Source organism: Lathamus discolor, chromosome 3 (assembly GCF_037157495.1).
Source record: "Lathamus discolor isolate bLatDis1 chromosome 3, bLatDis1.hap1, whole genome shotgun sequence".
Taxonomy (NCBI): domain Eukaryota; kingdom Metazoa; phylum Chordata; class Aves; order Psittaciformes; family Psittacidae; genus Lathamus; species Lathamus discolor.
Genome location: NC_088886.1, coordinates 131,246,079 through 131,270,434, shown reverse-complemented (window position 1 = coordinate 131,270,434; position 24,356 = coordinate 131,246,079). Strand labels below are relative to the sequence as shown.

Below are 24,356 nucleotides of genomic sequence, written 5' to 3'. Positions count from 1 at the left end.
GGCTTCTGCAGCTTTTAGCACTGTGCAAATCATGGAATTGTGTTGTCAGTAAGAAATGGCCATCTTGAGTTACTATTGCTCACACAGGAGTGTGATCAAAGGGGATGGTCTGAAAGACAGGCCTGGGAAAGCATTGTCTTATTAAGATCTGAATTTTGCAGAAAGCCCAGAAGGACATGACTGCAAAAATGACTTGGCAGGGCTGTTCTGTGGAAGGGGGTGGTTAGTGATACCATAGCAGGCTGGGGATGTAGCCAGGTGTTTCAAAGCACAGCCTTACCAGGTTCTTGCCATACACTGGTACTAGTATGATGACTTGAAATGTTCACAGCACCAACATCGCAGAATGCTGACAGCACGGTGAGTGCTAATGAATGATATTATCCCCAGTATTTTTCTTCTGCATCACCCCATGTAGACTTTTCTGGACATGCACTAGTTGGCTGCATCCTAAAGCCTCAGGTGAGGCCTCATGTGAAACCAGCTGTGCTTCCCTGACAAAATGTTCTTGGCTTACTGCTCAGAGTAGCCTGCTACACCTAGAGAGTTTCTTTCCTTTGTTTCTGGTATCAAGAGTTGTGTTTTGGAGAAAGAGGGTAGTTGGCTGTGCATATGCTTTAGGTAGGTTTTTTTATTAAAGAACTTTATGTATATAAGTGTGTGCATTCACACATGCATGTTCTTTAAGTGACTTGGGGTAAGTAGTTGATCAATACATGAATTTCCTGGATAATTAGCCAGAAACTCTGAACAGTTACTTAATATATATTTTTAGTAGTAGATTTATGCTTTGAAAGATTCTTGTTCTGAAGTTTTAAATGCACTGCCCTTTAAACGAAGAGTACCTTTTCTCTTAGCTATGAATCATCTTTCCTCCTAAAGAAGTGTTTCCTTAAGTAGTGTTGGTTGATTTCTGTAAGGATGGTTGAATGTGTTGCATTTTTAAAATATTATTCTTTGTGTGTTCTCTGAGCTTACAAACAATGGTCCTAAGAAATGTGCTTAAAGCTGTCCAGAACATCACAGGTTAGAATTTTACAAGGATCTTGTTCTAACCAGTGTTTGGCCAAGTAACTTTAATGGGATCTGTAGGGCCCAGTTCATAATTTACCTAAGTTTGTGTGATCATTTAATACTAAGGGAATTTGAAATGCTGCTGGTCAGAATATTTTGCAAAGTGATAAAAATGGGAAAATGAAATTTCAGGCAAAACCAGGCTGGTCTGTACTGAGTAGGTATTACTAAACAGGTCTGATACCAACAAGTGCTCTTCTGAGAGCGTTTTGTTCTGTCATATGCTTTTGGCAACATCATTTTAAATGTTACCAGAAATGTCCTGAATGCTTTCCCAGAATCATTTGGGAAGTGACTTCTCTAATTGCTGTAGGGAATATTGTTTGCCTTTACGGTCTATGCAGTCAGAAATAAGTTGACAAGCAGTCATAATATCTTAAGATGGAAAGGGAGGAAAAGAAATAAGATAAAAATGAGATAAAATCCTTGAGCAAAATAGAAGCAACTCAAACTATCAAGTTTGGTTTTGAAAGTACTCAGTTTTCTAGTATTGTTTTGAATCTGTTTTCAGATTCAGGAAGCCTTTGTATTCTTGGCTAGGAGATAATTCTGTGAGTCACTGTTTTAACAGTATACGTTGATGGTATGAGTTGGAAACCAGAGACGCTTTATGGACCTTCTTAGCTGAGCAGAGGCAGTGATCTAGGCATGTGTGTCACATCCAAGTTGTGCATGATGCGCAAACCACATAGCCCCCTGCCACCCTGCCCAAGAAGCATGTGCCAGCACACAGCCTGGTCCCACAGTAAGCAACTGAACCTGAAGTCATGTAGACACAGAATGGCCAGCTCTTCAGAGAGTTCATCTGAGCTGCAGGCTTCCTGTGTCTGTTGGCAGCATGAGAAATTCCAATTTGCCAGTTGCCTAGAGGGTTTTTTAATCTGTGGATGTTTAAAATAGTCAATTGCTTTGGCATATTGACATGTGTAGTGTACCATGAGAATTCCAGCAGTTACATTAAGTGCAGTTACTTCACAAAAGATAGTGTTACTCATCTTAATCTGTTTATAATTGCTGGTTTCCTCTGTTTGTATCTTTCTCTCTCTGCTGTAAATACATTAAATTGTTTGACACAGGCTTTTTGCTGTCACACAGGTAAGGCTAATGCATCCTGCTTCCATTATCAAGAAAGGTGTATATTTTTGGATCATGTCTTTTGTAGTTTATGTAATTTGATCCCTGAGGGAAGGATTCATTTTTACGTGTTACATCACATAAAGGCATGCATCCATTTTAGGCAGGTTGTCTGGCAACAGCAAGATAAGAACATCCTTAAAACATGTTGGATGCCAAACTTTGCAGTCTACTTGCTTTGTTAAAAATGGGGCATGTAGCATGTGAATGGTAGTAAGTGTGCAAATGAATGTCATTTTAGTGAAATGTATCAGACTGACGGTCTTATGCAGAAATTAAAATTTGCTCTTCAAAGTGGGGCAGCCTCAGCCTCAGGAAGAGGAAGGCTTTCATGTCATCTTCTAGCTCAGACAATTAAAGAGGGATGATCTCCATTTTGAAACGACAGCTAGAGATGCAGGTTATCCATAATCAGATACACTTTGTGGAGCCTTTGGATGTAAAGCAAAGCTATGCAAAAAACAGAAAAATGGTATGTTGAAAAAGTCTGGAGAACAAAGCCATGGAGAAAAGGGTATTTTTGAGGAGAATGTTTTCCTTACCTTATCCACTGTATGGTTGGACTCAAGAATAGTTCCAAACATTGTATCCCATGTGCTCATTAAGACCAGACCTGGCAAGGCTGATCACACATCAATACACAATGAGTAAGGACTTATGCACAGTTGGACCATATCTGCATGCCTGTCAGGTTTACATAATATCAGCCATATCCATGTGAGCTCTGAGAGCTGTTAACAACGCAGGTGGGACATGAAGTGCATTGTGCTTTGACCACGTTGTGGTGCAGACATGGCAAGGCAAGAGATTCTTATTTAACTACAACATTATGCTGTGTTTGCCTTGTTCTTTGAATTTCCCCTTATTTACAGGTCTTGTCTGTGATCTGTTAGGCTCCTTGACTTCCCTTCCCAAACCCCTGAAGGAGCCTGTGCTTTGAATTCCTTGAAGTCTGTCATTAAAGCCATTCCGTCTGTAGTCTTGCTTTTGTTGGGTTTTCTTTCCAGTTAAAGATACATGGTCTCATGATTTTATTTCTGTTGCTGATGTTTCCAGGCACAGCTGTAAGTTCAGCACCTGGAACAAAGCTTGTTAATTCTCCAATGTTTTACTTCCAGCTTTGTTTTTTGCCTTCAGGTTGTTTTTCTGAGTTTGTCTCCCCCTATGTGAAGTGGCTCGATGTGAACATGAATGAGCAAGTTAGTGAGCTGAGTAATCAGCAGTGAATTTGCTATAGATTTTCCACTGTGATGGAAGATGTGAAATCTTATATTAGGTTTCTGCACTCATTTGTGAATTGCTTGTCTGAGAAAATCAAGTGAGATCATCCAAGAACAGAAAATACTGAGCTAGATGGATGGGACAGATTGTTTGAATTCCTTTTTCAGTATTTATACTGGGGCTTCAGGAAGGCAAAGAAGGAAATAGTTGATGTGATTTCCATCACCACCACCACCCCCCTACACCTTGTTTTCCAGTGTCCAGGGATAAATACTGCAAAAGAGCAGAGATGCAACGTATAGATGTCATTATGGTTCTCTGATTAGATGCCATGCATGCAAAAAATCATTGATGAAACTTTGATGATATATAATCATATCTTATGGACAAAATTTGAAATGAGCATGGTTTAAAAAGTTTGCCATGCACTGGCTTTTTAAGCTGTTAGTAAATTTAATGCTCTTCCATGATAACCTGGTGACTGCCAAAGAAATAAAGGCCATATTCAGTTGATATGGTACAAAATACCATTTCCTACTGAAGTAATTAAATGTTGGGTTCTGTCAGTTGCAAGATCTAGTGCTGACAAAGCTTTTGTAATTTAACAATCCATTGGTTTTGACAGATGAAGAAAATAATCCACAAAGCCTTCTCCCATTTCTTTCCTCTCATTTCAGACATTTTAAGTGCATGTGCCAATATTGTCAACAACAACCACCCCTCTCCCAGACTAAAAGCTCATGTTCTTTTTATTTCCTACTGTTCAGCTGTAGGGTTGCAGGACAAGATTAGCAGACATTCTGAAAAGAGGTTGCTAGGAAATCTGATACAGTTATGAAACCTGAAATAATACCTGGGTGTGTACAGCTGCGTGTTTGTAGAACAACTGTGCATTCATGATCTTGTCATGGGACTTGATGGGACAACTGGAGTTTCACTCCTGACTTGCTGCTTTGCTTTTCAACGGTCCTTCAGTACCTCACTATTTCAAGCGACAGCGTTTTGTCTCCCATTCTGTAATTCTCATAAGGTCTAAGAATGAGAATTGCTGTATGAACGGGAGCAATTATTACTAATCCATTCTCTTCTGCAAAGTTTTTATTAAGGAAAGTAACCATTAACCCAGAAGACTGTTGAAATGGTGCCTGTGCCACTTGTTGATAACAGTAAGTGATTTTACTAGATATCGATCTTGTGCTTAATATATCATTGTAAAATGCTATTGTAATGCACAAAATGAGATTAAAATGGCTTTCAGATTCCACATAGAAAACCACAAGTAGGCAGTGCCCTAGCCGGTCTGCCCTGATTTCTTTAACTGTATCTCTGTTGGGCTAAGGCATTAATACTTACTTTGTAGGGATCTGCAGCTGGGGCATTGCAGTAACGACATCTCCAGGTCTGTGAGCAGAGATAAAGATGGGTTTAGTATTAGTCATACTTTAGGACTGAACATAGGTGGTAGTCAGAGGTGTAGCCAGAAGAAGGCTACACAAGCTATGAGACTGCTTCCTTTGTTGTCTTACATTTACCTGCCTTATTGACTGAAAACCAAAGTGTTGGAAACACAAAACTATTTTACCTCCAAACTTTCCCTTTTCCATCCTGGCAAGAACATCCAAGTTGCATTTCTTTAGGATTAGCACTTGCTGAGGCTGCATTAGTTCTACGGCTGAGTTTGAAGAAGGGTCATCATGGTACATTGGTATTTGTAAGTGCACAAGAGCAGCTATGGCTGCCTGAATTGTTATCAGTGAGTGGGGACCCTCCTTCTGGCTCAGGTGATAGGAACTGGTGGTTTGGGGTTCACAAGTCTTCTGGGTTTGGCTGTGTAAGTTACACAGCTGTTGTGCTTAGTGGAAATGGATATCTTCTGGTAGGGAAGCAAGAGTAAAATAAATATAAGTTCTGAATATGAAAGACTGAGGTAAAAGGGAGAATGGGAGGGAGGTGTCAGTTTCTAGATCTCTGAACTGAGAAGTCAGAGGTGTCGTGCAAGGGTAACCAAGAAATGGTGGCAGAAGGGAAAATGAGCCAGCAAGGTGGAGAAGGCAAGATGAAGAGCCCTGCAGGAAAGCAGATGAGAGCTGAAGCAACTGCTGAAGGAAGGAGGCAGCTCTGTCACTCACAGAAGGGAGCAATTCAAGGGAGAGATAGAAAAGGAAAGTGAAGTTGGGAGGGGGATTTGGGTGGTTGCATGCAAGTGCATCCAAAGTTTAGAGGAACATGTCACCATAGGAAGGGGTAGCAGTTTTTCGTTTTCAGTCGTTTCCCTAGAGCCAGGCTCTGATGGGAGAGTCAGAGCAGCAGCTGGCAGTGAGTGGCTCAGGAGAAGTTACAAGTTGCCCTTGTAAATTTTTCCTACCTAGATTTTTTTCTTTAAAGTGTCTGCCAAGTGGTTTTAGTTGAGTAGGATGATTCTGAATGGCAGAATTCCAGTTATCCCATACAAAGAGACTGATCGGCTAAAGTAGAATGACACTTGCTTTAGCTGGTGGTAATTGTATGGTCCATGCTGGCGGATGTTGCATTTGTCTTGACCTTTCATTCAAGTGCAAAGACTAATGCTTTTGCAAGAGGGAAGGAGAGATTGTTTGGAGCTGTAATTACCAGACTAGAATATGTCCTACTGTGCAATGGAACATATTAGAAAACATCTCTGAAGACATTTATTTGTTGGGTGGTGATAGTACCATAATAGAAGCTTAGCACTGTCATTTCTATGTCAGTGTTAATTTGTGAATAATTGATAAAAGATCCCATAATGAAGTGACAAATGAAGTATGAAAAGTGAGCTTTTGTTTGTTTGCCTTTAAAATAATGTTTATTTATTCCTCACTTAGTAACTGTGCCTGCCATTAAAATCTACCTATCCCAGGAGTCCATCCATGGCTTTCAGCACTTTTGTATGTTAATGACTGGAAAATATAACAGCATCCTCAGTATATCAGCATGGGAAACACCAGCAAGCACTGGCTCTATTAATGGCTTCCATGGTGCTTTTTCCTGAAGAATAGATGTTTATTGTTTTATTTGTAAAAGCGAGTTAAGCAACACAGCTGGGCTTCATGAGCTGTATTACTGAGAGGTGTTCCTGTTGTTGTTCAAGGATTAAAAATATTAAATAAATATATTTTTGGTCCTTTGCAAGGAGCTGAGAAGAAAGGACTGTATGTGCTTTCTTCAGCAGGAGTGCTGCTTGTGTAGTCAAAGTGAACTGGAAATTACTGTTGCACAGCACAGTTCAGTTGTTTATCTCTTTTCAGCCCAACACTTTTTGAAGTATGCATGTGCAAAACCATGAGACCCGGAGCAGCTGTTTCAAAAAATTGTCCTCAATAAAAGGACAGGCTAAGCCAGGGTCGTTTGGTGTCCAAGGGCTGAAGCAGTTTTATCTGGATGATGGGGCTGCTTGGTAGTTGACAGGTCAACCAGACTGAAAGCTGCCTTATTTTCCAGTTTCTGTTGGATCTGGTAGTGGCAGTGGGGTCAGTTGTTACTCCATAAAAATATGGCTGAGTTGATGCTTTTACCACTTGGTGTAAGTAGCTCTTTAAAGTACAGATTTTGGCCAACCTGGGCTAAAGCTGTAGTGAATTTCCAGTTCATCTTATTGATGTACCAGCTTTCTGTGATAAAGAAACTGAGATGTGAAGGAGCACTTAGGTGGCTAGGAGTCCTTTAGGAGTATCACGGTTACCTAATTACTTGTTTGCGTGCATTCTGTAATCCTTAAGGGAATGTGTTTCAAGACCGCTTTTTTGTTTAAAAATGATCATTATTTCAATAACAAAAGCAGCTGTTCATAGTCGTCTACTGACTGAAACCTTTGATAGGTATGTTTCCAACAGTAGATCAATAAAGATAATATGAGCATCTGTCTCTTAGATGCTCCTGGCATTCATCAGATAAAATCAGTTCTGGGAGCAGAGGCAGAAAGACTAGTTTCTGTGGCACAGCTAAGAGTATGTTTGTTCTACATCATTTACCATGCTGTGCAAATACGAGTCTTGTCCTCGAGCCTATTTGTGCTTATAGAATTTTAGCGCATCCTTTTCAACACAGGTGCCTGTGTAAGTTCAGTCATGCTCTCTTGCAGGCTGCTTCTTCAGCTAGACAGCAGTATTTGGGGAGTGTTGAGTTAATGTGAAGAAAACTCTGCTCTCTTTATTTTTGTCTTCAGGAATTTTACCTAGAAGTCTTTGACACCTATGGCTGGATTTCAGACTTGGCCCGAGTGTGGAGCTGTATGTGTTGCTTCGGGCAGATTTCTTGGCCACGGGTACCACTCTTCACTATCATTTTCCCTTGTCCCACATAGTCTTGCTTTGTTTACCTTCTACATGTCCCTAGAAGGCCAAGCACAGCCTGCTTCCCCCCACACCACACATATAGGCAGTGACAGGTCTTTGTGCTTGCCAGCTTGCGTTGGTCTCTTATCATCATAGCTTGAGAACATGTCTCTGACCCCTTTTTCTTCATTCTGACTTCTGTAGCTTCAATTAACTTTTTTTTTCCCCTGTTGGTATAGTTACACTGCCTTTGATGAAATCAGCTAGGTCCTTCTCTTACGGTTGGAGTTAGTTCTTAGCCCCACTGGTTCTGGCAGTAGTTCCATCCAATGTTAACTTCACGTAAGGCTCATGTCCGTATTTTTGGACGTCTTTACGTGTTTATTTCTCTTCCAGGAATACTGTTACCTATGTAATAAAAGCTTATAGCCATCTCAAAAATGAAATTCAGCCTTGCAGGCCACAGCTGTTCCAGACATTAGACTGATCCGTGCTGATTTTTAGGTTGTCCATCAATCAAAATTGGTGGGGGTTCCCTGGTTGCTTCTCCTCTGTTCTTCTGAAATATTAATTTACTGTTTTCTGGGTATTCAAACTCCTACATACAGAGGATTTCAGAACACTGTATTTGCTTCTTCAAGTTTTTAAGGGAGGAAGTAAAATTTATGTATGTCAGCCGAGGCAGTGTCTGGGACTGTGCTGAGAGACAATCAGTATTTTTTTATACTGGTTGTTTTATATATATATATATATAAAATATATATATGGAAATATATAATTATATATATTCACAATATATAAATATATAACTATATATTAATACAAATATTTAATATTTAATTTAATATTTAATATTTATTTAATATGTAATATTTCATTTAATATATTATATATAACATTAAATATAAACAAATATGTATATTTTTATATATATATATATATGTAAGGCAAGGACAGCCTGCTTTTGTAAGCGCATGCTGAAGTTTTTTGCCTTCCCTTTTCTCAGCACAAAGCTCTGAAGTTGCTCTGGGCATGTGTTAGAGGAAGAAGTGTATTAGAGTGCATGGATCTCAAAGTGTGGGCATGGCTAGGTACCCAGCCAGCTGGTCTGGCTTGATGCAGGCTTCAGTCATTGAAGGTCACTTGAATTGCAAAAATCCATAGGCAGGAGGTCTGAAATCAGTGTGCTATGCCCAAGGCTGTTCTAGGAGTAACAGCAATTGACTGTTAAGGGGTTTGGGGTTTTTTATGTCCCCATTTGTTAATATACAGGACTACTGATCTCAAGCTCTATAGAATCAGTCAGTGCCAATGAGAACTGGAAGTGAGTGCTGTCAGAGTGTCTCTGTTAAGTTAAATTTATTCAGGAATAAAGGTGAAAAAGTTTGGCTCCTAAAATCCCAGATGAAAAGATGCACTTCTAGAATCTCTTATCCAGCATAGAGCCCATAGGAGAAAGTAATAAATTTACCCTGTTTTCGGAAGGTCTAAATCTCAAACCAGTTTTTATCCTGGTTTCCCAGACTTAAAGGAACATACGTACTGATCTGTAACCAAATGTGATGACTCTTCGTGTTCGTAGTATTTGCTTAGCAAAGAAAACAAGTTTTTGCAGAGCAATTTCTAGGTTCTTCCCAGTGGAGCAATTTTGTCCATTTACACATACAGTAAACTGATGTTCAGAAACCAGGAACCCTTAAAGAATTAAATACCTAGGTGAAACTTACAGTTTATTTTGGTAGGAGATGAGATTGTCATCCTTACTAGTCACGGTGTGCACACTGAAAAGTGAGTAACAGATACAGTCATCAGTGATACCAGTTTTAAGAATTGCATCTTATGCATTTTCATCTTCCAGTTTAATTCTGAGTTCTCTAGTAAATAGGATGTTCCTCAGTAATTCTGCTTTGTCTCCTGAAATGGCATGCATGTGGTTATTCACAATTGTTTCCGGACATCACTGTGATGCTTCTGTTTTTATTTAAGCAAGTGCTTTCAGTTTTAGTGGTTGGATGTTTGCCTTTAGATATAGATGAAGCGTATCTGCTTCATCTGAGAAGAGGGTTTGCAGTATTCATAGAGAGAATATATCATTTTTCTAGTATTTCTCACTTTGTACTTGTCTTGCCTGTGTGGTTTTCTGGAAGGTATTATCTTGTTAAGCAAACACAGCAATTTAGTTATTAGCATAAATCAGGTTCATGTCAGTAGAAGCAACATCCTTAAAAGCAACAGCTGTAAGTCTTTCTCTGTGGAATTTCATTTCTAATATCAGCTTTAAAATATCTTCGTAACTCTGATTTGTTGCTGCTGATCACTGTTGCTAACAGCGATCCTATTCTTCCTCTTTCAGAATGAGAAGCCTTTGGGGCATTCCGTGAGCCGCTCTAGTAACATTTCAAAGGTATGTTCCTCGATGTAACTCAGTCTTTGATAAACTTGGGGATACTGGAATTTCTTTCATTTCAAAACTGGGGTAATATATGTGGTAATGTGACTAGTAAAAAATGCTTCTTATCCCTGTCTGTTATTGGTAGTTGCTTCTGAAACATTAGAACTCTGGTGTTTTGTAGATACTCTTTACAGGTCAAATGAAATGGAAGCTACAGTAGCTTTTCTCTTTCACACTGTCAGCCTCCTTAGCTTGGTAGGAGCAAGATAGGTGACAAATGCCTGAGATCTTATCCTGGGGAGAAAATTGCTCCAAAAACATCACTCAAGTATGTTCTTTTACACCATCAGTTATCTGATGTAATCATAGAATCATAGAATAGTTAGGGTTGGAAAGGACCTTAAGATCGTCTATTTCCAACTCCCTGCCATGGGCAGGGACACCTCACACTAAACCGTGCCACCCAAGGCTCTGTACAGCCTGGCCTTGAACACTGCCAGGGATGGAGCATTCACAGCTTCCCTGGGCAACCCATTCCAGTGCCTCACCACCCTCACAGTAAAGAACTTCTTCCTTAAACCCAATCTAAACTTCCCCTGTTTAAGTTTTAACCCGTTACCCCTTGTCCTATCACTACAGTCCCTAATGAAGAGGCCCTCCCCAGCATCCCTATAGGCCCCCTTCAGATACTGGAAGGCTGCTATGAGGTCCCCACGCAGCCTTCTCTTCTCCAGGCTGAACAGCCCCAACTTTCTCAGCCTATCTTCATACGGGAGGTGCTCTAGTCCCCTGATCATCCTTGTGGCCCTTCTCTGGACTTGTTCTCTATAAGATATGTGTAGTTGTGCATCCTGTAATATGTATTGGATGTGTGATTATTATTTTATTGTCATTTCAATGCTGAATTATTGTTAGAACCATGAAATCCATTGCTGTCAAGGCATGGCTGTGTAAGTATTTTTAAATGTTTGCTATTACAGGCTTGTATCTTGTAAGTGATGCATGATGCTCTACCCATTCAGTATACAGGCACACTCCAGTATAGCCGATGGACACATCAGAAGCACAATGGCTTTGTTATGCAATTAGGGAAAAAGTATCTTCTGTCCCAGATAACTTATTACAAGACATACTTTACTCCTGCATTACCATAGATGAGATTTTTAATTAGCTGGAAGCCTGATGCCTTTTTGCTTACACAAGGACAGTTGCTTAAAGCCTTCATGCAAGCAAGCCGTACTGATTGACCAGGTTTTTTTCTGTGGTGCACAAGCCTCAACACTTCATTGCCACAGTTGATGTTGCTCGTAATAGTGGCTTTTAATGAGAGACTGAATCATATGCCTGTGACAAGCTCAAGTCCCTCTTTCTATTCTGGGCACTTTAGGATATAGGAAGCTATTCATGCCTATCTCCAGCAGAGGAAACAGTGGTTGAAGTTAATTTATGGTTTATATGGGCACAGACAACTTTCATTTTGGAGCAAAAAGGCAAGATTAGGCTGGGCTTAAACCATAACACTGAGTGTCTTAAATAATGAGCAGGGCAACTGTCCAATGCACAGGGTATTGACCAAACTGAAGGTGATGTTATTGTGGAGTGATGTGGGATTGTATTTTCCATTCAGCATCAGAAAATGGGCATTCACAGAAAAGGATGTGAAATAAATACTGTGTGAGTATAGCTTCTCATCTATGCCTCTCCAAGATGGGACTGTGCCTGTTCCTTCTTACACTGGCTCTTCTCAGGGATCTCTCGTTGGGTTTTCAGGCATTGCTCAGCAGAGATGGTAGTTTATCATTAAGTGTACTTTTCCCAGGGTGTCTGAAATTCAGCACAACAAGCCTTTTGACAGCAGCATTTGATACCCAGATGAAGCTGCACAGTTCATTCTTAATTCATTGGGAACTGGTAGTGCGGCAGTGCAGTGGTGAGGTCCTTGCACTCTGGCAAAGCTCTCCCTGGGAGTGCTGGCAAGTGAGACCTCAGTATTTGCATTCATCTTGATACACTGAAACATTCAACTCAATTGCTGTGCATTGCAAAAGCTAAAGATCTCAAAGGGAACAAAAGTAAGCTTTGTCAATGGGCGAGATGTTTTGACTGCAAACATGAGCTTCCCAGAGGTATTGATGTTCTTGGGGCTCCTCTGATGCCTCTGTGTCTGATCAATTCCTTGAACCTACAGTGCTCTGGAGATAGCTTCTAACAAGGGCGAGAGGTAGAAATCCTATAAGTAATATCAGTCCCTTGCTTTGTCTCATACAGAATTCTGCTTTGCACACCCAGGCAGCTCAGCGCTAAGCTGCAACACTTCATTTTGCAGTCTACAGGTGGGTTAGCTGTTGCAAGCAATTTGTAGGACAAAACCAGTTATAGTAGTTACAGTAGTGGGATGCTGCATGGAAGCTTAAGGACATGGAAAAAATTTCATCAGTTCTGAGGTCTAATAAGAAAGTGCCTTATACTTTTGTTTATAATAGTATAATATCCTAGCCAATAAGCCAGATTGAATACATGTAAAGGAAATAGTGTGGAAATGCTCAGCTGCCTGTGTAGCCCTTTCTGAAACCCAAAGAGCTTGTTGATAATACACCATTCTAAGAAGAGCTATTTAACCAAAATTGAGTTTCATCAATTATATGCTGCATTTCCAGATATATTGGGGTGCGTGTGTGTTTGTACAGAAATAATGATCATGCTTCCTGCAAATGTCACATTCAGCTATTATTTTTCTACCTAAATCTAGCTCACAGCATACCGTTGTTGCAAATCTGCTACAAATGCTTGGCACTGATACTTGATTCAAAGCCTTTCTGGTGCTGATATGTCATTATGAACCCGCTGTGATTATTACTGTGTATCTTTCCACTGCTCTCAGTTGCACAGTGCAATATGGGTGGAGAGGATTGAGTCAGAACTCAGCCTCTAGCCAAGAGAGGATGCTGTGTTACTTGGTGTGACCAAAGAGAGCAATGCCTTAGGGCTAAAACTGGTCAAGGAGAGAGGCAGACAGATGGTGCCACTGAAAATGGGATCAGCTGGTAGAGGTAGCAGGGTCTTTCCAAACAGAGACCACAAGTGTACGGGCCAAGTGGAGCCGTCCCTTGGGAGGAAGGGGCAAAAAAGGCAGTTCTCCAAGAGGCAGATGCTAAGAGAGGCTGGAGAGATGCTAGTACATGTGGCCAGACCAAGAAGAAACAGTCACCTGAATACTTGGCATGGGATGGAGGCCAAAAGCAGCAGAAAAAGGAGTAGGGAATAAGATGTAGAAGGATCTTCATATGGTGCTATTAGGTTTTGTGCAGTCTGTTGCACACTGGGGGATGTGGCATGTCTCCAGGCCCTTCCTTGCTGTTTTGGTGTGTATACTTCAAACATTCCTTTTAAATTTGCTCCACATGAAATGCTTGAATTTCTGGAATCTTTTCTATGTTTGTTTTGAAATTAAAAAAAAAATATAGTGTTGAAGACAGGTTGACTTGATCTACTCATGGGAAGGGGGACGGCCCGATTTGCAACTTGCCCTGTTGAAGCACAGTGGTGCTGATTGAAACACCCCATATTGGCACAGAGGTAGGTAGCCCAGCTCCACATCTCAACTATTTACCCTAAGCCAGCATTTTTGCCAAGAAGCCACTATTCACTGGTAAGTGCCTTCATCATACAAGCCAAACAGAGAAATAATTGAGCTTTATAGAAGCTTCATCGTCTAAATGTAGATGAAATTGACCCTGAAACACAGCTAGTCACCAAAAGCAACTGAAAAAGGGATTTTCACAGTGGTGGTAATTCATGTCCCCTGCTCTTAGATAAATGTGCTTGCAAGCAGATTAAACAAGGTCACTAATGAAGGGTTCTGCAAACAGTTATCCTCAAATTAGTGATATTGTTTAGCTTTAAAGTGCCTGATATAGCCTGAAACCATCATGTGATGTGTGGAACTCTCTTGAGGTCATCTGTGTGCTGTTCCGGTCATCTGATTGCTCCAGAGAGCTGATTTTAGAGTAGTCGGGAAGCATTTTGTACTCTTATTTTCATGGCCCTCTAAGGGGTAAGCTTTGAAAATGTTAATACTATGATCACAGCAAAGGAATTAAAAGTGCATTCCTTCAGAAATTTAAATGCTTTGTCTTTTCTGCACGGTTTTTTCTTCAGAGCAGAAACACATTGTAAAGTATTAAATTATTCTTAGGCTGAATGGCAGCCAGTGCAAATGCAAAGTGGTAGCCTAAGCTTGCTATGAAATTTAAAATCCATTTAGGCTGTTCATCAGCTTGGAACAGATTTAGGAAAGCGTATGAATACACACGTCCACTGTTGCCTGGAGCTTTGATGGATTCAGTGAGTGTTCGTCTGTAGAAAAGCAGTCCAGGTTTTTCAGTCACAGAGCTTAGCTGTCCTTTAGTCTAACAGATGACCAAGGTTCATGGAAAGGAACTGCTGCTCGGAGGTGTTCTGTTCAGGTGCATGAGCCTGGGGGTAGGAAAAAAGAAGTTGCTTAAAAAAAATTTAAAATTTCTTCTACTGAGCTATTGAGGAAAGGAAAAGACAGGAAAAATTGTATAGTGTGAAGATTAAGGTATGTTCTTTTCCCTGCCCACAAGAGCAAGTAATGTCATGCTGGGACATGGTGCAGTTGTGTTCATAGGGAGTGTGATTTTCTGCCTGTGCTGTGATAAATCCCCTCTCCTGGGGCTGGATTCTTACTTTATATAGGTATGATGGTACCCTGTGAAGGACAAACCTTCAGGTGTTTCCTTTCCTCTTTTTTCCCCACAGTCAATTCAAGGTATTTTGAGGAAGATGTTAAAGTCAGAGGGCTATTTTAGTGTTTTTTTCTTCTGCAGAACCTGTGCAGTTGCTACTGGGTTTAGTCAACATTAATCCTGTGCTATAGGCAAGTTGAATTGCATGCGAGGAGATTTTGAAAGGATAGATAGCCTTCTTTCTGTAGCAGCTTTGGCTCTGGTGTATCTAGAGAAAGTTCCTGCCAGAATCCTCATTTAAATTTCCTTAGGAAGAATGAGGGGAAGCTGACTTCAGCTTCGCTTCTGGTTTCTAGACATAATGCTAATTATAGTCATATACCTTATATAAAGTATGGAACAAAGTTCTTCTAGCAGCTGACTGCTGGTTCCTATCGAATTGTTGCCAAAATTGTATGGTGGAGTCGATGGTCATGAAAATTTCAGATGCCTCTCTCCCACGTTGTCTTTTTTTCTTTTTTGATTGTTTTCCCCCCAGATTTTTTAACCACTCTCCATTCTAATAATGCTGATTTATCCCAGCTGAAGACACTTGATTTTAATATGCGCTGGAAATCAAATTGGCACAGTTCTTGTAGGAAGAATTTAATGGAGAAGTTACTGATATTTGATCCTGCCATATTTGAAAAAAGCTTTCAAAACCAGCCTGTCAGCAGGGCTGTCTGCCCTTCACAACATCCAGTCTGCCTGTAGGTGGCCTGTTTTGGCTGTCTCATGGGTCAAGTTGGTACACTCAGCACAGGTGGTTGGTCTCATTGCACTGCTGCCTGGGTGTGCTAGTTCAACCAGAGCCCTCCTTTGGCATGCATGCAGTGGAACAGCCGGGTCTGTTCCACAGGTGAGCTTTGGAGACTTTCTAGCTGCAGTGCACTTCAGCGGAGCCATAGCCAGTGTCTACATGGAATACAGCACCTGCTGAAAGCATAAGAACACAAGTATGTTGCGTCCTGGTGGATAGCTGGAGCCAGGCAATTGCATTTATTCTGCAGTGGCTCAAGAGAAATGATGGATGTGTTCCTTGGGTTTAATCAACACCTCCCTGCCTGACTTCAGCCCAGGCTCAGGACTTCTCAGCACAGCAGACAGGACTGAATTTTGCCACTGTGAGTGAGACAGGGCTGGAGCAAAGGGATTTTGCCACTGACAGAGGGAGGGGAGGTGAATGGGGCAGGTGTGGCACAAAGAGAGGCAGATTCCCTGGGTCTCTCTGTAGATGTCCTTTCCCTATCTGAAGAGTAGCTGGCTTGGCTGTGGAGAGCCTTGAAGTGGCACTTGGTGCCTTTTCTCACAAGGCACCCATCACTTGTTTTCTTTCCCAAATCACCGTCTGTACCCAGATCCTGCCAAAGGAACAGGTATGGGGTGGTTGATCTTGGTTTCTGTGGTGTAAGCTAAATAGGAGCAGAGCCTCAGGCTTATGCTGCCTCTGGAGGTGTAGGATGCAAGAAAAATGCCAGCCATGTCTATGTCTAGCAGCAGCCTTGCCTTCTTACACACATTTAAATAGGATCTGTGTGTGAGAGAGAAAATAGCTCTCTGTCAAAGAGTTCTTCAAAAACATAGGGTGTGATAACCATCCCTCTGATTCTGCCTTTCCCCTGTGCTGCTGCTGCCACGTTGTGATGTGTTAATACCAGGAGAGACAATCTGATCCAAACAGAAGCCCCAGTGGCCAATTGCAGATAGCAGCACTGTGATCTTGGTGCTGAAAAAGCATCACAGTGCAGGGAGATTATGGGGCTTAGGGGGTTGGGGGAATATTAAAATTAGCAGGGCCCAAAAACTGGTTGTGCCTGGGACAGGACAGCTCTGGAGCAGTGGTGCGAGATGTCTCCACTTAGCTAGCACCTACTATGGTTACCTGTGTCTCTGATCCCTAGGGGACTGGTGGTGATTTGAGTTGGCTCAATGGAGAAGGCTATCACTGTGCTCCTGTGGTTTTTATGGGGAACAGAGGCAGACAGAAACTGCTGCAATGGTCTAGTGGTGCTTGAGACATCTTTTAGCATCAGGTGCAGCTAGCTACCTTTCAGGATTTTTACTGCTCTCTTATTTTATATATTTATTTTGCCAAGCAGAAAAGCATTTGAAATGGGTTCATCACAGTGTAAAATAAAGACAAACCCTTAATCAAAATGCCAGGTTGAAATTTGGGTTGTGGAGTGTTTGGCTTCTTGCTGTATTGCTAAATTTGTATTTCTCCTAAGTTCTTTGTGCTGAAGTTCCTCTTGAGTAAAAGACTTTAAGCTGTGCTTCTTTCCTCTAATTCTTTGTCTGCCAAGAGAAAAGGTTTGCTCTATTATTAAATATGTATAGTGCTTAGCATGTTGGTTCCAGGTCCTTAGCTGGGACCTCTAGGTGCATTTATAGCACAAATAATAGGGCCATAGCATTGGTTCTATTTAATATGGCACCTAGAAATGATGAAGTTAGCAGGTGTGGGGGAAAAGCTTTCTCTGCTTCCTTCAGACTTTCAATCAGTGGAGATACTCTTCTGGAGTAAAGTTATTTCTAAGTTCTTAGCTTTAATGAATAATTTAATAAGGTTTTTAGAATGCGACAGGCCCTGTTCTTTAAAACAAGGTATAATTGCTAGTACTGAAGTGCAGCACAGAGTGAGATGACAGCAACTATACCAAGAAGTGCTATCTCAAATAAGCAGGTTATTTTGGAGTACACCCAAGCCACTGATGTGTTCACTATGGTTCACTTCAAAGATGACTGTTTTCTGAGGCAGGGTGGGGTTTTTTGATTCTTTAGTGTGCAGCATGTAATCACAAGTAGCTAATCAGAAAAAGCTGGGTTCTTTCACTAACAGATCACACTGTTCATGGAGTGGGGGCAGAATGAGAACAACTAGCTATGGCAGCACACATTTATATATATATACACATATGTACATGTATATATAGACATGCACACACATACATTTGTATATGTATAAAACTGATGGAGATATATAAATATATGTATATATAGCTTCCTGATGGCAACCCTCCAGAGAGCTTCCAGGGATTGCTATCTTCAGAATCACTGGTTATCTAAACACCAGTGGAGAAGGCTGTACTGTGACCTAACTGAATTGCATTAGGTGGGAATGTCAATATACACAATTAACTAACTATTGACCTTTAGTCCTGAGCTATTTTAGGCAACAAGTCAGGTTTTACAGGGTGACTGACTAGCACATAGCTACAAGGCTTGTCATTGGAGGTGATATTCCTTCATGCGAAGGGCATGGAAGTCTACAGAGATTCAGCAAGTGATTCTGGTGTTAGAAGGGTCAAATTAAGGCTGTCAAGGCTTAGGATACCCATCACACAATGTGCGTGGCAGAAACCTCCTATGGCAAGGCATGCTTTAAAACTGCTGAAGCCATCGTGAGTAGCCGGTTCAGCCAGAAGTGCTGCTGGGGCGTTAAGGATGGTGTGTATGCCAGAAGCTACAGAGTGAGGAAGGCTTTGATTGCTTATTTTTGCAGCCTCATCAGAGCTGAGTATTGCATGGGAGCAACATCAGAGCTCCAGCCTAGATGGATCCACCTCTCTGTTGCATTCTCCTATCACATTGTCTCTTCTTTGCCCTGTTCTGGCCAAGGCTGCCCATGTTTCTTCTTTACTTTGGCACTTCTCTGCCTGATAGTTTCTGTACCTGAGTCATTAAACCAAGGAAAGCTGTGTGGACTGGCCAGCATCAGTTGCATGCACCTCTGCTTCTAGAACTGGCGAGCTTCTTGGGCTCTTGGCAGCAGCTTGTATTTTGCTATGCTCTTCTCTCCTCAGCGAGTTGTGCCTCTCTATTAGAGGCTCATCGCTCTAACCAGCTGATGGTCCTCTCGCCACTGAAGCTAGGGGAGTGACTGACATTAAACAAGCTCAGTAAAAGAAGTGGTTAGCTTTACCTCACCTTGCTATCCTAATCTGATTTGCAAGGCAGCTCTGTAAATAGTTTCATGAGCAAAAACCATGGCAGGAAAGGAGGATGGTGTGAGAAACTTGGCAAAAGCCATTGAACTGTTGAGCCATGGCTTTTGTTGGTAGGCACAGCTTACATTAGCTTAAAACGAGGGTGGGGTGTAACTTCCTCTAATATTTTGGTGTTCTACTTTGTAGTGCCTTTCCAAGTGTGTTAACTTCTGCTCGTATTTTGGTTGCATTTGCATTATGTATGAAGGTGGAGCAAAGGACCTTTTGTTTTGAAGCAGGAAGATAAGAGGAGATGTGCCTCAGATGTGGGGCTTTTGCAAGCTGCTCTGAACAGTGCTGGCATCTAGAAACAGAGTAGTAAGCTTGAAAGGCAAATTAAATTCTGCCCTTTTTTTTTTCTTTTTTTTTTTTTTTTTCATCCCAGCCTTTTTATTTCCCAAGTGGTAAGACTTTGACATCATCTTGGTGCTGAGCATTTGGATCAAGAAACCAGTAACATGGTTTCAGAAGGGAAATTTTGGATCATTGAATCTAGTCATCTGGTATTGCACTGTCACATTTTATATACCACTGTCTTTTTTTGGAAAGCTTCATTGTTAAAATGAAGGTGTAGAGAGATTGGATTTATTCTAAGCAGGTTACCTTCTGTGATTTGATTAAAACATAAAACCTGAGTTAGATTTATTAATTGATTTGTGACTCCAGTTCCAACAATATATGGCTCTCTTTCCATGGCAGAATGCAACATACTTTTTTACTGGTTCAGTATTTTGTTTTTAGAATATTGCTAAATATGTCTTTTTATATAATTATTTAAGTCTTATTAATTTTCATTTGCATGATTATAGCAGCAGATTATGGTGTGTCAGGTCTTTCACTAATTTGTCAGCCTTTAAAAAAAGAAAGAGTAATTACTGCACAAACGCTTTTGAAAATACAAGGTTTGAAGTCAGAGATGTTTTCTTTTAGGAGAGGTTAGGCATCAAATAGAAATTTAATTTTCAAGTAATACCTGAATTCACCTCACTCTGTGATCAACATTCTGTATCATTAGCTTGTGCAAGTGGTATAAAATGTAAAGAACCATAATTTGCAGGATAAAGCAAATAACTGATGCATAAGTCTTTAATTTGTTTTGTCACAGTCATGACATAGTTCAGTTTTCTTTCTGGCTCAATCTCTTGGTTTTTATTCTATACATGTACCTAGCTGGGCAGGATGGGAAATAAGTTACAGCGGCTTACTACGGATCAAGAGGCGTGTGTTTAGTCTTGCTCTTGTCTCTTGCAGACCCAGCTGTAAATGGATACCTGTTTCATCAGGCTCAGTGCACCTGAAGCATCCCAGTGTGAGGCCAGATACATTGGTCTCAGTAGTGCTGTTGGCTACAGAAACAAAACCTTAACAGATGAGTCCTGTAAAATGGAAGATGATTGTATCTGATTTACAAAGTAGTGTGTGTATCCTAGTATGCCCGTCTTCTCTCATAAAGAAGAGTATAATATGTGACAAGCTATTGCTTTTGCTGTGAGAGTGTAAAGGCCTGCAGCAGCCTTGTTTAAGTGTACCATAGGGTCTTTTAACAAAGTAAGTATAGGATTAAATAGTCGTGAGAGAGATACAGTGTGTGTGTGTGTTGCACCATGACCAGAGATCATCAAAGCAGTGATGACTGAGCTTGCTCTGGCATCTCAAGCTGAAGTACAGGGCTGGGCATAGCATGCTTCTGTGGCAATACACCTTTCATGACATGAGTCTTTCCTAGTCTGGCTTTGTGCACTTGCCTGGCCCAGATCTGTGCTGGTTCTGCTGGTTTTTGTACAGCCCAGCGTGGTGTTGACACTAGTGTTCTGCGTGCATTGTTCCTTTCAGGGTTTCAGACTTTGCTCTGTAGATCAAGAACGCTGTAAACCTTTGTTTGAATTTTGAAATGCAAGTAGTGTTTTGCAGCAGTGGGTGAGCAGCACAACCTATCCAGCAGCTGTGGAACATGGGAGAACCAGGTTTAAAAATCCTCTTTTATGTGATTATCAATTCAGGTGTCCTCCTTGCCAAAACCTCTAGGAAGAGTCAAGAAGTTTCTGTTTGTGACCCATAGGATATAGCCCATCATGTCCCAACTCTGAGACAATGATCATTTTTGCCATATTGATTTTAGAGACTTGTCTATAAAATGTTAGATATGCCAAGAGCGTATCTTCCTTTTTTTTTGGGGGGGGGAGGGGGGGAAGGGGGGGGAGGGTTAGTTCAGCTGAATTCTGAATTCTTCGGTTATTCTATGTCTCAGTATTCTGTGTCTCAGTGTGCTCTTGTTGGGTCTTATGAATGTGAATGCTGCCACACCTCTTCTCCAGGTAGGTGGAAGACCCTGTCAGAGTAAGAGTAGGATGAAAGGCCTTGCAGAGTACAAAGAGTACTTCAGGGAGTGGTCTGGTTTGGCAGATGGTGCTCCTGTGTGTATGCTAGTATGGAAAATAACTCCCCAAGTAGTGTTTAAGTTACCGGATTACTGAGGGCTCTGTCTTGTGAAAAAAGCCCCAAGCTTCTAATCTCGTCATCATTGTAAGGGGAAGTATTAGCTATTATGTGGTAGTTAAATTCCGACTAGTCTATGCACACACCTCCACCTAATTGTTCTAATTACCTGAGCGTTGCTCATTTCCTGAGCTATTGTTCTGTGCAGTGTTTGACAGCTGGCAGGTTCTGCTCCAGAGATGGCTGCATTTGACCTTGAGGAAAAACTTTTCTGTTGGGATTACTAACTTTCCTAAGGATGAGGCTGTGTGACTTCCCATTCTAGCTTTGCAAATAAAGCCACCATGTGCTGTGTTTGAGCCTGAAGGTGGTTCCTGTGCATACCAAACTCTTCTGACCTGTGACTTGCTTTTGTTTGTTTGTTTATTTTACTTTCACTGCAGGCTGGAAGTCCAACCTCTATTTCTGCCCCTCACAGCTTCTCTCGGACTTCTGTTACACCATCCAACCAGGACATCTGCAGGTAAAGTGTGGTGTTTGCATGGCCACAGTGAGGCTCGTATGAGCTTCAAGTTAAGAAAAAACAAAACCTGGAAAGCATGTGTATGGGGAAGTAAGTGATGGGGGCCTCTGTGAAACATCCCATTTGTTTGACTCAGCTGCTGTCTAACACTGCTTTGTCAAATCCCACTGACTGTTTGGCCCAGCTATGTTTGCCATTCTCACACTAGCCGTAATTTCTCATTTCTTCTCTTTTAATTATGTGTGTTCTCTTTTGTAATTGTTTTTTACTTTCTGTGCTTTTATTCCACTGTTCTGCATGCAGTTCCAGTGCAGTGTTTTCTGAGTGTTGTCATCACAGTCCAGTGCAGTCTGCTGTTGTCTTGAAAAATCCTCACTGCCAGAGCCCTCTGACACAAGGGGTCACTGTGACAGTAATCTGTCAGGACAAGTTGCATGCAGCAAAGAGAAACTCCTGTGGGCAGGATCGGGGCCAGGCACTCAGGTCTGCTAAGAATGTAAAGCCCACCCGCACTCTGAAATTCTCGAAGTCTCTCAATGACGTGGACCAGAAGGCACAGAGCACCAGTGAGTGCTTTGACTATGTGGAGCGAACATGCTCGGAAGGCAAATTGACCCCGACTCAAGAGCAGTGTTTAAGGATTAACAAATTTCATCTTAATGAGAGGAAACCACTGAATCTCAGGCCTCTTTCTTTTACCAATTCTAAGCACTCCTATATCCCTTCCCTTTCCAACTACTCGAGTGCATCAGGAGGAGCAGAGAACCACAGTGCCGTACATATCCCCTTGCTGGAGGACAAAGTGGACCATGACACCTCAAGGAGCAAAAAACTGTTGCGTTACCTTTTTTCCTTCTCCCACACCTCCAGCACCAGCAGCCTGCATAAGTTCCACGAACTGGAGACCTATTCCAGTCACTTCCAAGCTGACAAATCCTCCAGCGTGCTGGTGGAAAGCACAGACTTCTGCTCTGATGATATGGGAGATGATGACGTCTTTGAGGACAGCACCTCAATAAAATTGAAAACCAAAGAGCAGCGGGCGCCCCTCTGTTCAGTTGAGAAGGACAGTGACCTTGACTGCCCTTCCCCCCTCTCAGAAAAATTCCCCCCTCTGTCCCCTGTGTCCACATCGGGGGATACCTGCAGGTTGGTTTACCAGAGAGCCACCTACCTTCGAGCCCTCCCATGTGTGGTGGTGATTGTTCTGCTTTTCCCTGCCTTTGTGCTGTTTCTGTCTTTTCTTTCGCCCTATCACCTTGCTTTAATATGTGCAATTTGAAGCATGCAGCCTTCTATCTGCTGTCCTGCACGCCTCTGATGCACTTAACAAGGCTACTAAACAAAATAATTTCCTCTGGAGTCAAATAAATTCTCTTGCAATTTGTTTCATGTTTGGGGTTCTGAGATGGTATTTTTCTCTTATCATTGCCCAAACTGGGAGTATCATGAGAGCATCAGCTACACATATAAAAGGCTAAACTGAACATGTCTTGGCTTTTCATGAGCCAACTGTTGTCCTGACAGTCATTGCTGGTTTGGTCAGAGGGTGGAGAGTCAGAAGGAAAACAGGTTGAAAATTGCTTCTGAGATCAGGCTGATAGAGCCTAAGGTATTTTTTTTTTATGTTTTCAACATAGTTTGTATCCCGCCATGCTCTTTTATAGTAAATGGCTTTCTGGATGCCTTAGTCAAAATGGGGGTCTGAGTGCTGTGATATCCATAGTGCAAGGTCCCAAAAGGATGGGTATCCTTGTTCCAACTGCAGAGGATTTAATCATGCACAGGTGGTGGGAACAGGCAACTCTGGACTGTGTTCATGGTGGCTTGTCTGCAGGTCTGCCACAGCTCCAGCTCCAAAATGTGACTGAGGAGCAGGCATCACCATGTACAAGAGCAAACATCCCATCCCTTTATCTATCATTTTACTATTCTGATCTTTCTCCTTCCTGACAGCAGTTTCTGAAGCTGGCTTAGTTAGTATTTGCCAATATTATTTGATTCCCCCCTTCATTACCAGCAAAATCTCATTCCATATTGGCTTGTCATCAGCAAGACACTGCTGTAATCCACCCACTCCTTCATTTCCACTTGCCAGCTATCAGCAAGGTCGCAAGAGGCAAGATGCTACACATCAGTAAGGGATTTCAGTAATAGACAGGGATGGCAGCATGCCAGGATGTACTTCACATATGCTTAGTAACTTGTATTCATTCCCTGAGCTCCTTACCATTCCCATTTCAATTCATGACCTCTTCCACATGGTTAGAAGGGCTTAGTGGTGTTTCATGCAACCCAAGGGTCGTGTATAAATTGAAGCTGGAAATCAAATGCCAGCACCTGGTAGTAACACTATATATAAGGGGGTCCTTGCTGTCTGCCTGGTTAGGCTGTGAGGGAAATGGGGAATTTTGCGGAGCTGATGCTTCCTTATTGGCAAAGTAAGAATTGGAGAGAAAACCCATTCATCCATTTACAGTAGGGGTAGTTTGGGGAGATTCAGTGCTGTAGCTTTGCAGTGTAAATCTGTCTTTTAGCAGTTGGCACTAG

At 41.6% G+C, this 24,356-nt stretch overlaps 1 protein-coding gene across 5 annotated transcripts in view; it reads left to right on the top strand.

Annotated features, from left to right (window-relative positions):
* MARCHF8 (membrane associated ring-CH-type finger 8) overlaps positions 1-24,356 on the top strand; it is a 102,352-nt gene that overhangs the window by 70,569 nt on the left and 7,427 nt on the right. For 4 of the 5 annotated variants that reach the window (XM_065671808.1, XM_065671812.1, XM_065671810.1 and 1 more), the window contains 2 exons: positions 10,075-10,125; positions 21,727-21,806. In XM_065671808.1, the coding sequence (XP_065527880.1) occupies positions 10,075-10,125; positions 21,727-21,806 (131 nt within the window). Of the gene's footprint in view, positions 1-10,074; positions 10,126-21,726; positions 21,807-22,109; positions 22,956-24,356 lie in introns of all 5 variants that reach the window. The other variant, XM_065671813.1, reaches the window with a different exon arrangement.